The sequence below is a fragment of the Aspergillus versicolor genome (assembly GCF_001890125.1).
Source record: "Aspergillus versicolor CBS 583.65 unplaced genomic scaffold ASPVEscaffold_13, whole genome shotgun sequence".
Lineage (NCBI taxonomy): Eukaryota > Fungi > Ascomycota > Eurotiomycetes > Eurotiales > Aspergillaceae > Aspergillus > Aspergillus versicolor.
In genome coordinates this window covers 484,981-497,289 of record NW_024467536.1, presented here as the reverse complement: position 1 = coordinate 497,289, position 12,309 = coordinate 484,981, and the positions used below count along the sequence as shown (strand labels likewise).

Genomic DNA, 12,309 nt, shown 5'->3' with positions numbered 1-12,309 from the left:
TATGGACCATGAAGAAGTATGACGTCCACAACCAGCACTTGTACTATTTTCCATATACTAGTACTTGATGGTTTGCAATATCTAATCACTACTAGTAGTTACCACAACACTGGGTTGAGCTAGGTATCAATATATATATTGCAGTCCGACAACCAAACACCAGCTGACAACCACCCAGCCACATTTTCAACAGCCAACAAGGAACAACCAGCCCAAAGAAGCCAACAGCATTTGCTTTTCCGATAAACTGCAGAACAGTCACCGACATCCCCGAACTGTTCCCGGTGGGCCGTGGAGGTGAGGCCCAAAGCGGGTGGATCCGCGCCGATCCCGCAATTATTCTTCTTCACTTGCGTCACTCGCGCTCTCCCTCTTTCTTCCTCAATCGCAACAACACAACTCCTATCAACCATGTCCCCTCTCCTACTTCTCACCCTGCTCGCTTCCTTCCTCCAGATCACCACAACAGCAGCAGACTCCAACTACCCGTCCTGCGTCAACACCTGCATCTCTTCCAACCCCTCCAATTCCTCCTGGTGCCAGGGCTCCGAGACCGGACGTACCCGCACAGAATGCATCTGCCGGGGACTCCTGGGCGCCCCCATGCTCAATTGCATCCGTGATTGCGACCCGGCTGACCAGTGGGCGTTTGCGGATGGGCTACCAGACGCTTGTCTCGAGAAGGTCTTTCCCGAGGCTAGGGAGGGCGATTCAACGGATACCGGGGGTGCAGGGAGAATTGCTGGTGGTTTTGGTGGTGGATTGGCGGCGTGTGTTGTTGGAGTTGTGGTTGTTGTTTTGAATTTATGATAGAGGAATGGTATTGTGAGTGAGGTTGAACTACCTTTCCATCCTCCACGGACAGCAAATGACATGTGAATGAAGGCTAACTTTTTTTTTCTGCTATAGAAAGTCCTCCGATACCCAAACTAGACGGCCCCAGACGCGACTATTCCCTCCGTCGTCCCTATAATCATCCGTCCGCGCCGCCGAAATGGTCCCCGGAATGATTCCCAGGAGTACACCTTACCCGTCGGCATATTCTACCAAAGTATGGCGTAGCCGAAAATAAGAGATTTGAGGGTGGAAAAATTGATGGAAAAGGCAGATGTTCTGCCAGGCTTTCTGCAGCCGGATTGAACCACCGACCCCAACGCGACATGTCTATCCTTCCACCGCTACGACGCGTCCCGGGGAGTATAAAATATATGTCATTTAAAGACGGATAAAAGCGAATGGCAATGCAGAGAGATCCGACACTGCGGCCTGAGGCATACTGCAGCGTCGGTTTCTAGAATACATCCTGGTATCCGGGATTACTATTGTTTGTAGATATTTCCAAATGAAGAATCTAAATAAAATAGAATAGATTTATTCCGGGGGTCCTTTTGTTCCCTCCCCAGACAGCCCTCCCAAGTCAGTCGCGTAGGCTTAATCATATCCATCGTCGTAAGAATAGTCAGGAGCGTAATGGGCGAATTCATACTTTGGCGGCTTTGATTCCCACGGTGGAACACCCGTAGCTTTCAAAGACAACACCATTCGCGAGGCTAGCGTGGGAGACTCCTGCAACAAATCATGAAAGCCGCGCTGAATACGTAAATGATCCACATTGTACGCAGCATACTGAGCGAGCCAGTCGAGCAGCTGATCGTTGGGCAATAGCTTGCGAAAGGATACGCGCATCGCCGCGATCACCGAGAGCTGGGTGTCGAGGGTAGTCGGTCGTTTGAGCTCAGTAAAAGCCGCCGTAGCTCGGTCGAAAGCGAGCTTCTGGAGATCTGGTATGACATAGATGCTGCAAAAAATGTAGAGACGGATATGTGAGAGGAGCGGGTGGTTCTCTTGTGTGAGATTGGGCTTTGAGTTCGTTGTGGAGACAGCCTTCTCGCCGGGATAATCTACCTATAGCATCCTCCTTAGTGCCATTGCTTTGCGGTGATTCAGGATCTACGGCGGTTTGCTCATCGGCCTCAGTCGGTTTGATAATGGCGGGATAATCCGCGGTGTATGCCCATTCGATAAATCTCGCAAGTGTGCCTTCGGATGTGTCCTGGAAAGTGTAAGGACCCTTTTGCCCTTCGCCAAAGCCTCGGTCGAAGGCGGATGCAATGATTTTGAAAAGGCCGGCCATGCTCTGCGGCTTTGACAGACGGCGGCGAGTTCAGGAAACTGCAATTAGTTACGGTTGTCATACGCAGAGTCAGATAGGAATTAGCACCTGAAGCAGGGGTGCGCTTTTGCCATTTTGCTGGCACGTTTTGCGGTTAAGCTTAGGGAGTTGTTGGTGTGGTTGGTGTGGGGATACAGTAGGTATCCGCCTGTCAGCGCTCAGGTGAGATCTGTGCTGATATGCTGCTGCAGGAAGGGATTATTGTCTATGATAGTAGTCTCGGTGGACCTCCTGAAGGATCCTCCATATGTGGAAACAATTTCAGTATACCAGGGTTCAGTTTTGCATGTTCATTCGTGATTCATACGGTCTGTTGTTGAGTTCCATGGGGCGCGGCCTGACTTTCCACAGTGGTTTCTGGTGCCTTGGGCTCTACAAGCAGAGCAGCATAACTCCACCAGGGGTGAGAGCGAATGGCGTGGAAAAGCCGAGATTATAATTGGGTCCGTACGAACTGGGCTGACAGGCTCTGCCGCATTGTCTGGGATATTGCGCACGCTAACGAATTGCGCTTCTCAGTCTGTGTACAACTCTCCTGCACCAGGCAAAGGGAACGCCACTTTAAGGTTTCAGGGCAATGGCCGCGACGATGATGATGGTTCGCGACCAGCCGGCATCCTACCATTTCCCTTCGCTCAGGCGAGCAAATCGCTGTCCGTTCCCGTATGTGGCACCGAGCAACGGCGCTGTATGGATAGTCCCGGTGCGCTTGACTCTGGAATCTGAAGCAATACAGCCACATCGTCGCATCTGCGAGCCGACGACATTTCAGCGTGAGGTGCTTGCCGTATAATTTGCTTAAATGAATTTGAGACATGGTGCAATTGAAGGCATCCTGTTGTCCCCTGGGCCATCGCCCCCCAATTTTTGTAAACTACCCGGAGTACATCACTCTTTCTTGCTGGTCTACCCTTGCGGTTATTGTATCCGACTCGCAGTGCATTTATCTCCCTCTGTCCGCATATTCAATACATACAAACCACCCCATAGACTTCAAACCCAACTCTGCAACAGGTACGATGCCCAAACGCGCCGAACGCGGTGTGACTGTTTTGCACGATCCCCGGGCGACTCCCAGCAATGATGGAAGCATAGCCGAGATCGCCGTTGAGTAAGGATATTCCTGATCCCCTTATCAGTTGAAGACATGCTTGGCTGCATATGATGGGATCTAATGGGCATACAGCGTGGTAGCTATCCACGGACTGAACGGCGACGCCGAGCAAACATGGACGCACCGAGATTCCGGAACGCTGTGGCTAAGGGACCTTCTTCCTGTTCAAATACCAGCCATCCGCGTTCTCACCTACGGATATGATGCGCGGATTGCCAACTTTACCGGCCAGCAACATCTCAGATCGATTGCCATCAAGCTGATAAGCGAGCTTGTAGACCTTCGACGGACCAGCGAGGTTAGTAGGTTTGATATGATGCCAACTGGAAGCCGTCTCTCATTCTGAAATGCAGGAAAAACATCGCCCAATCGTGTTTATTTGTCACAGCCTTGGCGGGATTGTAGCGAAAAAGGTAGATCGATCCGAAATACCGTGATAACCGGGCCTACACTGACAAGCGTGCAGGCCTTGTTACTCGATCGACTCAGCGCTGACAAGCTTGTTCAGGATTGCGTCCGCGGGGTGATGTTCTTCGGTACATCCACCTTGGAGGCTCAGACCCGTTTCGCTGATGCTGACTACCTGACAGGCACTCCCCATAATGGGAGTGATATTGCCACCACCGGCAAGATTCTGGCGGCTCTAGTGTCCAAGATTTCGCCCCTTAATGCGCCAACAGCACTTCTTGGAATGCTTCGAAAGAATTCGCAAGAACTGTTTGAAATGACCGAAGACTTCGTCAAACGCCGCGGCGATATCGAGCTGGTTACATTTTACGAAACTCGCAGAACCCGAGTTGGGTGTGTATTTAAGACAATGGTGAGATCTCTCTGGCAGATCATTGTGTGATTATGGCGACTAGGTTCATTTACCCTTGTTTCCAGGTCGTGGAAAGGAGTTCGGCAATCCTGAATCTCGGCCCTGAAAATACCATCCCTCAAGATGCGGACCACGTTCAGTTGGTCCGCTTCAGCAACACCAACAAAACGAACTTTCGACCAGTATTGTACCGTCTGAGAGAATGGGTTGACAAGTTCAGGTGTGACTCTTCATCTGAAACCACGCAAACGACCAGTGACAGGAGCATGGGAGCTAATGCAAGCAAAATTGCAGTCACGACAGCGCGGGCGGTATTTCTCGCTCCTAGTGGGGAGCCATGCCAAAGCTTATATGGGAGAGTGCGCGAGCTTGCTGAGATGGAGGAGTTTTTTTGGTAGTGATGGGTTCCAACGGCATACGTTCGCGTTGTGTGGCCTAGGTAGGTTGATGCACGCAATACACCACTTGATACCTAGTTGATTCGGCTCACAGTGAATAGGAGGGGTTGGAAAAACACGGGTAGCTCTGTGCTATGTATTGGGCCACATGTTGCAATACAAATGCGCGGTTGTATGGCTGAACGCTGGGTCGCAAGCATCACTTGAAAATGACTTTCATCGTTTGTACGACGCATTGCAACTGAGATGCCCTGGTGACAGGATTGAGGCAGTGAAGGGCTGGCTTTCTCAAAGTCATAATCAAAAATGGCTACTCATTTTCGATAACGCGAACACTCCGGACAAGGTAGGACTGGAAAAATATATACCAATGGTGAGCTGGGGCCACATTATTTTCACGACGCGCGACCAGGCGGTTATGGGGACATTGTGTCAGCGGTGGATAGAGCTTCAGCCACTCCCAAAAGAAGCATCTGTTAGCCTTTTGGTCGAAACTTCAGGGCCAGCAAATTCAAACCAACCCGACATGCAAGCAGCAGAGGAGGTGGCTCAAACTCTGGGGTATTTGCCGCTAGCAATGGTCCACGCCGCGGCGTTCATGCGATCGCGGTATAAAACGTTCAGGCAATATGCACACATGTTTGCCACTGGACCAGACCAACTGTTTGGATTCACTCCACGGGTAGGATCGCAACAGAGTCCTGTGCTCAGAACTTGGGAGCTCAGTTTCAAGGAGCTGGAACAAGACTCACAAGACGCTGTTTCTATCCTTCTCCTCTTCTCATTTCTGGACCCGGCCTCTATACCGGAAATTCTTCTGCACCGAGGCTGCACCGCGAACAGAAGATGGGACGATGACGGGGAAATTGTGGATGTTGCGGCGCATGAGGAAGGTGTGGAAGAGGACTTGGCGAGCCTCATCGGCAATGAGTTTAGGCTGGATGACGCAATTGAACGACTATTTGCTCTGTCTCTTATAAGCTGCCAAACAGGGCCAGATACTGGCCGAACGTTCTCAATACATCCACTAGTGCAGCACTGCGTCGTGAACAGGTTATCTCCTGGTAAAGTGAGGAGATGGAGACTTCAAGCCCTCCTACTTGTGTGCCATGCATTCCCAAGGAACCGGTATCTTGAGCCAAGGTAATTTTGTATAATAGTCAAGCAAGAGTGATGTATCTAACGGTTTCTGGAAGCAACGGAGTTATAGGGCGAAGGCTGTTACCACATCTGCGGCGTGTGCTACTCGAGTACGATGAGGGTTGTAAGTCCGGCGATAGCGAAGACCAAATACCCATCTTTCGGCACGCAATCGCGTCTACCCTGCTGTCCGCATCTCGGTACTCGGATACTGACTGGAAACGGGAGGCGATAACGCGCACAAAGACCACCCTGCATCAGGACGATGAGCCGTTTTTAAACACGGAACTTGCGCATAGAAAGAGAGCTGTGCAAAGGATGTTCGGGGTCCCAGATACTGAGAAGACGGTCCTTCACGAAACCTTTCATCCCGGTGCACAGGCCGGACAGCATTCCAGACAGGCGAGCAAGAAATACAATGCTCAGTTGGGAGAAATGATTATTTCTAGCGCCGGTGGACTAATTCGGGAAGGAAAACTTCAAGCAGCTGAGGCCAAGCTCTGTCAGTGGAAGCCGCTGGGGACCCCATCCACGCTCGAACGGATAACGCTAAGGGCACAGCAGATGAACTTGGGCAAAATGCTCCGTCTGTGTGGAGCGTTTGATCTCGCACTGGTCAAGCTAGATTCCCTGTTTAGGGAGAGCATGGGAGATGTCTTTTTTGAGGGAAGCGGATGGCATATGGTTCTCGTTCGGGAGCTTGCCGGTCTTCTTTGTGAAGTTGGTGATCCAGTTCGGGCGGAAAAGATCCTCCTGGATACATTAGAACCGATGGCAGAGGCGAATATACTGGATATAAGAAACGGTCGCCGGCTCCGCCTGTCGCTTGCTGAGACATATCTCCAACGGCACATGTTTGAGCAGGCAGAGGAGCTTCTTTTCCTCCTCAAGGATGCATTCGAGTCTGACGGACATCTGGACAATCTGGCGCAAGAGAGCGTGTTTCGTATTTGGATGATGCTCGCTAGAAAGTCACATACGCAATTCGCATGGGACGAAGCACTTTCGCGATGGAGGAAGGCACTGTCGGTGTTGGAGAGTATTGGGTATGGGAACGGGGCGCATGCGGCGATCGTTCGCAAGTCGATCGGCCATGCGCTTTGGATGGCTGGCACGGGTGACAAACAGCAGATTCAACGAATTTTGTGCCTGGCCGCAAGTGATTGCGCCCATGGAAGTCGGATTTACTGGGAGCCACGATTTGATTCCATCTGGCACGACCATATCGAGAAAGCCCTGCAAGATGTTGGGAAGGGTACCGTATTTAGTGTCTCCACGTTGACCCACCGGGAGTAGATCGTTACCGCGCACTTGGTAGGAGACAGTGACGGGCCGATTGCAAATCGCCGCAATGGCGAGTATATTTTGCGCGACTCAAGAAGGGACGTTTGCCAGGTATCTCGCTTGACTCAACGCCTGTAGAGGCGACCGGGGTGGAGGGGTAAACAGAACAAAGAAAACAAAGGCGCCGCCACGTGACTTTGCAGCAGCCCCCTGTGCGAGACTGGCTGCAATCCCCAGTCCACGAACGCGACAACTCCGTTGCACAATGAAACGTACCTACGAGGTATCTAATGCGCAGCCCGAGCTAGGCACGTTGACGCTGACTGTTCACAGAATGCAATCAGGCTCCTGGAGTCAAGAAAACGACCGGCACGGCCCAAGACCGCCGCTCTCAGGGCGCCGACGGACCAGGAAGCGCCCACGAATAATCAGGCTTCGACCAGGGGGCTTCCAAGCGTGTTGGGGATGGCGGAGTGGCTTGGAGCTTTGGGACACAATGTACGGATGATCGCTGGCTGATTTGTCAAGGCTGGACGTTCTGACAAGACTTAGGATACTGAGATCGCCAAGTTGAATCTCATTCATGTGAGCGGGACAAAGGGCAAAGGCAGCACGTGCGTCTTTACTCGGGAATTTCTCTCCGCTCATGGCCGTCGAACCGGATTCCCGCGGCGAGTTGGCCTTTATAGTGGCCCGCATTTGATTTCGACTCGGGAACGAATACATGTCGACGGCGGTCCCATCACGCGAGAGGCCTTTGCGCGATACTTCTTTGAGGTGTGGGATTGTCTGATGGCCCCAAGTCTGGAGCTCGACACAGGAGGAAGCACAGTTATTGCTGGTATGAAACCCCGGTACCTGCAGTTCATGGCTCTCTTGGCCTTCCATACTTTCATCCGCGAGCAAGTGGATGCAGCCATATTCGAAGTGAATCACGGTGGAGAGTTTGATTCAACCAACGTGATACAAAACCCCGTTGTCACTGGCATCTCATCCCTTGGCCTGGACCATGTTGCCCAACTTGGATCGACTCTTGAATCTATCGCTTGGCACAAATCTGGAATATTCAAATTTGGCGCACCCGCATTTTCTGTAATTCAGGAACCGGGCCCGGCAGAGGTTATGAGTCGTCGAGCGTTTGACAGGGGCACAACCGTAACATTCATATCGGCCAACGAGAATCTTCCGTCCCATGCTGGTGTACTTGATGTCTCGGTACAGCGACTGAATTGCTCTTTAGCCCTTGAGCTTGCGAAGGCCTTTGTGTCTGCCAAATGCCCTGGTTCCACAATTAGTGACGAGGATATTCAAATCGGCGTCAGGAATTTTTCGTTGCTGGGGAGATTTCAGGTAATAACTAATGGAAGTTTGCAATGGTTTGTCGATGGAGCGCACAATACCTTGAGCATGGAAGAGGCTGCGAAGTGGTTCGTCAAGGCCACAGCACCAGGTCGGAGTAACCGTCGGTACGTCCGCCACCGCGCATAACCACTTCTGTCTGCTAAGCCTGCGCAGGTGTCGATCCGTCATTTTCAGTCATAATTCGCAAGGTCGAGATGGTCTAGAGCTGGTCCAGTGCTTGGCACGGGCATTTCGCAGCCATGATTTCAGCCCTGAGCGTGTTATATTTACGATGTACAAACACGCGGATGCTGTAGGGATTGGTAAGTAGCAAAGCCTAATCTGTCCTCATTTCATGGTCACAGAGGTGACCTTCAATCTAGACCCAGCGGCGGCAGAAGAGCTGGACTCAGATACCAAGGAGCTTCTCGTGGCGTACGTGTCGGTTTGGAAAGGGGTGGACCCGCACGCTGTTGTCGCAATCGAGCCGTCCGTTGGGGCTGCCATCAACACGGTACAGCGGCTCGGGAAACGTGACGGTGGGATGCAAACCTTGATCACTGGAAGCTTGCATCTCGTTGGGGAAGCACTCGCTGCGTTGGACCCGTCGCTGAGGGATTGCAAATGCAAATGACAACAAGGGTGTCCATGCGGGGCTGACTTGTGAACCTGATAGGCGACGACCCGATTCCATTCGGCGTTGGATAGGAATAGGAATTAATTGAAGTACCTGTTTGAAGTAGCATCGAATCTGTTCATTTCTCCCTTCTCACTCGTCCCATGTAGGTACTTATTACATTGGGACACAAGCAAGGGCGTTCATGTGATGGTCGACCACCGGAGAAAGATATCGCCGCCGCTAGTCCCAAACGGGCATTGTATACGCCTGGCACGCGTGCACCACCACGCCCTTCTCCACGACCGGGAAGCGCACCAAGGAACCTTGAAGGATCTATTACAATCACCACCTGGCAGCAAGCGTCTGCCTGGGATCCCTCACACTCAGGCCTGGCCAGTGTCGTTGTCGCAGGTGAGATGTACTCTTCGGTCAGTGTCCCTAAAAACCATATTTGATTGCCGTACCCTGGGGCCACAGCAGGGGAAAATTTCGAGAGTATTACGATATTTGTCCATTTAATCAGCCAGAGATCTTGTACCACTCGCTGCTGAAGTGTGGACTCCTGCCCACCAATCCACTCCGCCACCGGACGCAGGTACATAGGCGGTCGGTCCAGTAGGCTCGCTGGACGTGCTTACAGTACATGTCACCGTTTATATGGTTCCACCGCAAGTCTCCCTGCTTTGGTAGTCTAGATTTTTGCCTTCGAAACTACGTGCTCGTCGGCGTGGCTTCCCTGACGGCTGCGGAACAGGACACGGGTGGCCGGGGTGTACAGGCAAGGAAATTTGCATCAAGCTCCATCTCAAGGTTTCATTACGGTAGATGACTGTTACACCGTACCATATCACGCTCTACCATCGGGAATGGATATCAGCAGCAGAGCAGCACCATAGCACTGTCCGCCTACGGGTTGAGTATCTACCGTGGTCACATAAAAGCCGTCGCTATCCCCCCTGCTACCGCCCAGACAACAGAGAATCCATCTGTGGAATAAAAGTATCCGGCAACAACCATGATCATCATATTTGCCGTTTCTGTTCTCTCTCTTCTCACGCAGAGCAGTGCGACATCTCTTAACATCGATCTTGCCGCCGAAGACTGCCTTACAAACAGAACATACACGACCAGATCGGGAGACACATGCGCAAGAATTGCTAGAGCCCACCGAGTTCCACGGGGCTCGCTAGTCTGGTTGAATGATGTGCAGTCGGACTGTTCGGATTTGCGCGGCATGCTTCCCACTCATGACGAAGGTGATGGTTTCTAATGGATAAATAGCTGGCCAGCCTCTATGCATACAAGAGTCCTGCGACCTCTGCCCGGTCTTCCGTGGTGCCACGTGTGTGGAAATCGCACAAGCCACCGAAATAGGGGTTGATCAACTTTTTGCATGGAACGAGTTCCTCAATGAAGATTGTACGAACCTCCTCGCAGGGGACGAAGTATGCGTCGCAGAACCGGGCCTCAGTCCCACCCCAACAACAACATTCATCACAGCAACCTTGAGAGTGCGTGGCTACGCCACAGAAATCGTTGATCCCCCAGGGACTGTCCCAAGGGGAACGACTCCACGCTGCGGCCAGTACTACCAAGTCAAGTCGGGCGACTACTGTAACTCCATCTCGGATCGATTTAGCATAGACCTCGACCTATTCAAGGCAATCAACCCGTCCATTAACGGAGAGTGCACCAACCTCGTGCCTGGCTTGTATTATTGTGTCTCGCCTACCGTGGACTGGAACCAAACCACCACCACCACTGTGACATCTGCTTATAATACTGCCCCTGCACCAACCCCGAGCGGGACGACATCGCAATGCTATGAGGTTGGCACTCCTTTTCTTTATTGCAATAACCCCACACTGACTAAATGGTCTAGTGGTACGTCGTTCAATCCGGAGATAGCTGTAATCGAATCGCATCAATATATGGAATTTCAGTTCACGATTTAAGACTCTGGAACCCCAGCCTGAAGGAGGACTGCTCCAACCTGAGGCCTGGGCTGGCATACTGTATACGAGGGGAGGCTGTGACCGGGAAATCCCCAGCTTCAAGTATTGCAAGACCAACATGGGAGGCTCTTCATGGTGGGTGAGGTATGTCATGAGTGACAACATGCCATCATATGAATGAAGAAGAATAGGACGCGATGAATACGCCAAGTGATGGAACCGTGATTTCAGGGAACTAGGAGACTAGTAGCTCAATGTGAATACCGATTTCTGCATGGGGCGGAGTGAGATTCTGCTGATGGGCTTCGTAAACTGGGTGTCCACCCTTTGGCGTCCCTACTGTCTCGGGTGCGGTAATACTTTGACTTTTCCATCTGGAATACACTTTCAGGGCATACTTGAAACCAGGAGAAACAGCCACCATCCCAACAGAGCTCATGTGGCTACCATGTCAAACTCCGCCTTACTGTCGCACAGGAGTGCCGAAAGGGGGCAAGCCGACTGCTGATGGATGTCTGCGTCTTCGCCTCCTATAATCTAGACAAGACGGGCCTAGCAGGTAGTGAACAGGGGCGGTCTTCTGAGTTTTGTGCGATACTCGGAGTCGATAATATAACTAATGTGTCGCGATCTCGAGAGTAATGATGGCCTCATGGATAGATGGCACGGCATGAATATTCTCATGCACGACACCACAAGGTCCACCAGACGTCTAAGGCCGGAATATCAACGCATGTGGGATTGCCTACAGTACCGGGGGGAGTACAGCGACATGAGGCTACATATGTTTCATGAGCTTATCCTGCTACGCAAGCGGCTGATAGCAAATGGTTCGCTGCCGGGCAATCTACCCAAGATCAGCGTTCGTGATTGGTCTGTAAATCGCACATGGTATTCTCGGCTCTGCGGTGATTTGTGGCTTCGTTGGTGAGGCAGAAGGATGTTCGTTGTATTCCCTTTACCACCCGTCGTTTACTCCTTAGTATAGCAGATATACATGTACCCTAAGTACTTGGCACAGTATGACGGACGATTCCATCATTTGCATTGGAAGGCGCTCTTTGTATGCACCAGTTTTCGTTTTTGTTGTTGTTGTTTGCAGTCTCCGGATAGATAGTTCAATCGACTGAAAGCCCCGAAAGCCGGTTAAGCGAGAGTGTTGTACCCGGAGTAGCTTTTGTTTCTTTATATGAGGCAGATCTTTATAGCTAAACCTCTATTTTGTACGCGCTTCAAGGGAACGCCGCACAATAGTATAGTTTCTTTGTTATCATCCTTGGCCGTTGTGCTATCCTCAAACGCCCGGCTTTCTCTTTGAGGGTCAGTGGAAGAGCCGACGACAATATTAAGAAAGGGGATAGCTTCGTTATAGTGTGAATGTCTGATCAACCGGAATCCATAAGAAAAGAATTATCAATATACAGAGGTATAAATGTAAATGGTTAGGTCTGATATAGATATTCTT

The 12,309-nt window shown here is 51.4% G+C and overlaps 5 protein-coding genes across 5 annotated transcripts; 4 read left to right on the top strand and 1 right to left on the bottom strand.

Annotated features, from left to right (window-relative positions):
- Nucleotides 1-411: 411 nt before the first annotated feature.
- On the top strand, nt 412-810 carry ASPVEDRAFT_88767 (uncharacterized protein; the record flags this gene model as incomplete). The annotated part of the gene is made up of 1 exon (XM_040818406.1): nt 412-810. One exon carries the CDS (start codon nt 412-414, stop codon nt 808-810), a length of 399 nt encoding a protein of 132 aa, XP_040673281.1.
- A 621-nt stretch (nt 811-1,431) lies between these two features.
- Nucleotides 1,432-2,134, bottom strand: ASPVEDRAFT_202378 (uncharacterized protein; the record flags this gene model as incomplete). Its single annotated transcript, XM_040809372.1, has 2 exons — nt 1,432-1,905; nt 1,955-2,134. The coding sequence occupies 2 exons, from the start codon at nt 2,132-2,134 to the stop codon at nt 1,432-1,434; spliced, it is 654 nt and encodes a 217-aa protein (XP_040673280.1).
- Nucleotides 2,135-3,192: 1,058 nt separating this feature from the next.
- On the top strand, nt 3,193-7,124 carry ASPVEDRAFT_56875 (LipA and NB-ARC domain protein; the record flags this gene model as incomplete). The annotated part of the gene is made up of 8 exons (XM_040815267.1): nt 3,193-3,284; nt 3,360-3,585; nt 3,754-4,107; nt 4,173-4,466; nt 4,547-4,550; nt 4,607-5,648; nt 5,702-6,900; nt 7,102-7,124. 8 exons carry the CDS (start codon nt 3,193-3,195, stop codon nt 7,122-7,124), a joined length of 3,234 nt encoding a protein of 1,077 aa, XP_040673279.1.
- A 70-nt stretch (nt 7,125-7,194) lies between these two features.
- On the top strand, nt 7,195-8,904 carry ASPVEDRAFT_56874 (uncharacterized protein; the record flags this gene model as incomplete). Its single annotated transcript, XM_040815266.1, has 5 exons — nt 7,195-7,212; nt 7,263-7,427; nt 7,482-8,395; nt 8,445-8,593; nt 8,684-8,904. 5 exons carry the CDS (start codon nt 7,195-7,197, stop codon nt 8,902-8,904), a joined length of 1,467 nt encoding a protein of 488 aa, XP_040673278.1.
- A 793-nt stretch (nt 8,905-9,697) lies between these two features.
- ASPVEDRAFT_367672 (uncharacterized protein) lies at nt 9,698-11,225 on the top strand. The gene is made up of 3 exons (XM_040811290.1): nt 9,698-10,121; nt 10,171-10,718; nt 10,772-11,225. The coding sequence occupies exons 1-3, from the start codon at nt 9,905-9,907 to the stop codon at nt 10,985-10,987; spliced, it is 981 nt and encodes a 326-aa protein (XP_040673277.1). The 5' UTR covers nt 9,698-9,904; the 3' UTR covers nt 10,988-11,225.
- Nucleotides 11,226-12,309: the final 1,084 nt, after the last annotated feature.

Coding starts and splice junctions, on each gene's coding strand:
- ASPVEDRAFT_367672 (XM_040811290.1), top strand. CDS start 9,905: ATGATCATCATATTTGCCGTTTCTGTTCTCTCTCTTCTCACGCAGAGC. Junction 10,122..10,170: donor GGACTGTTCGGATTTGCGCG/GCATGCTTCCCA, acceptor ATGGATAAATAG/CTGGCCAGCCTCTATGCATA. Junction 10,719..10,771: donor CGACATCGCAATGCTATGAG/GTTGGCACTCCT, acceptor TAAATGGTCTAG/TGGTACGTCGTTCAATCCGG.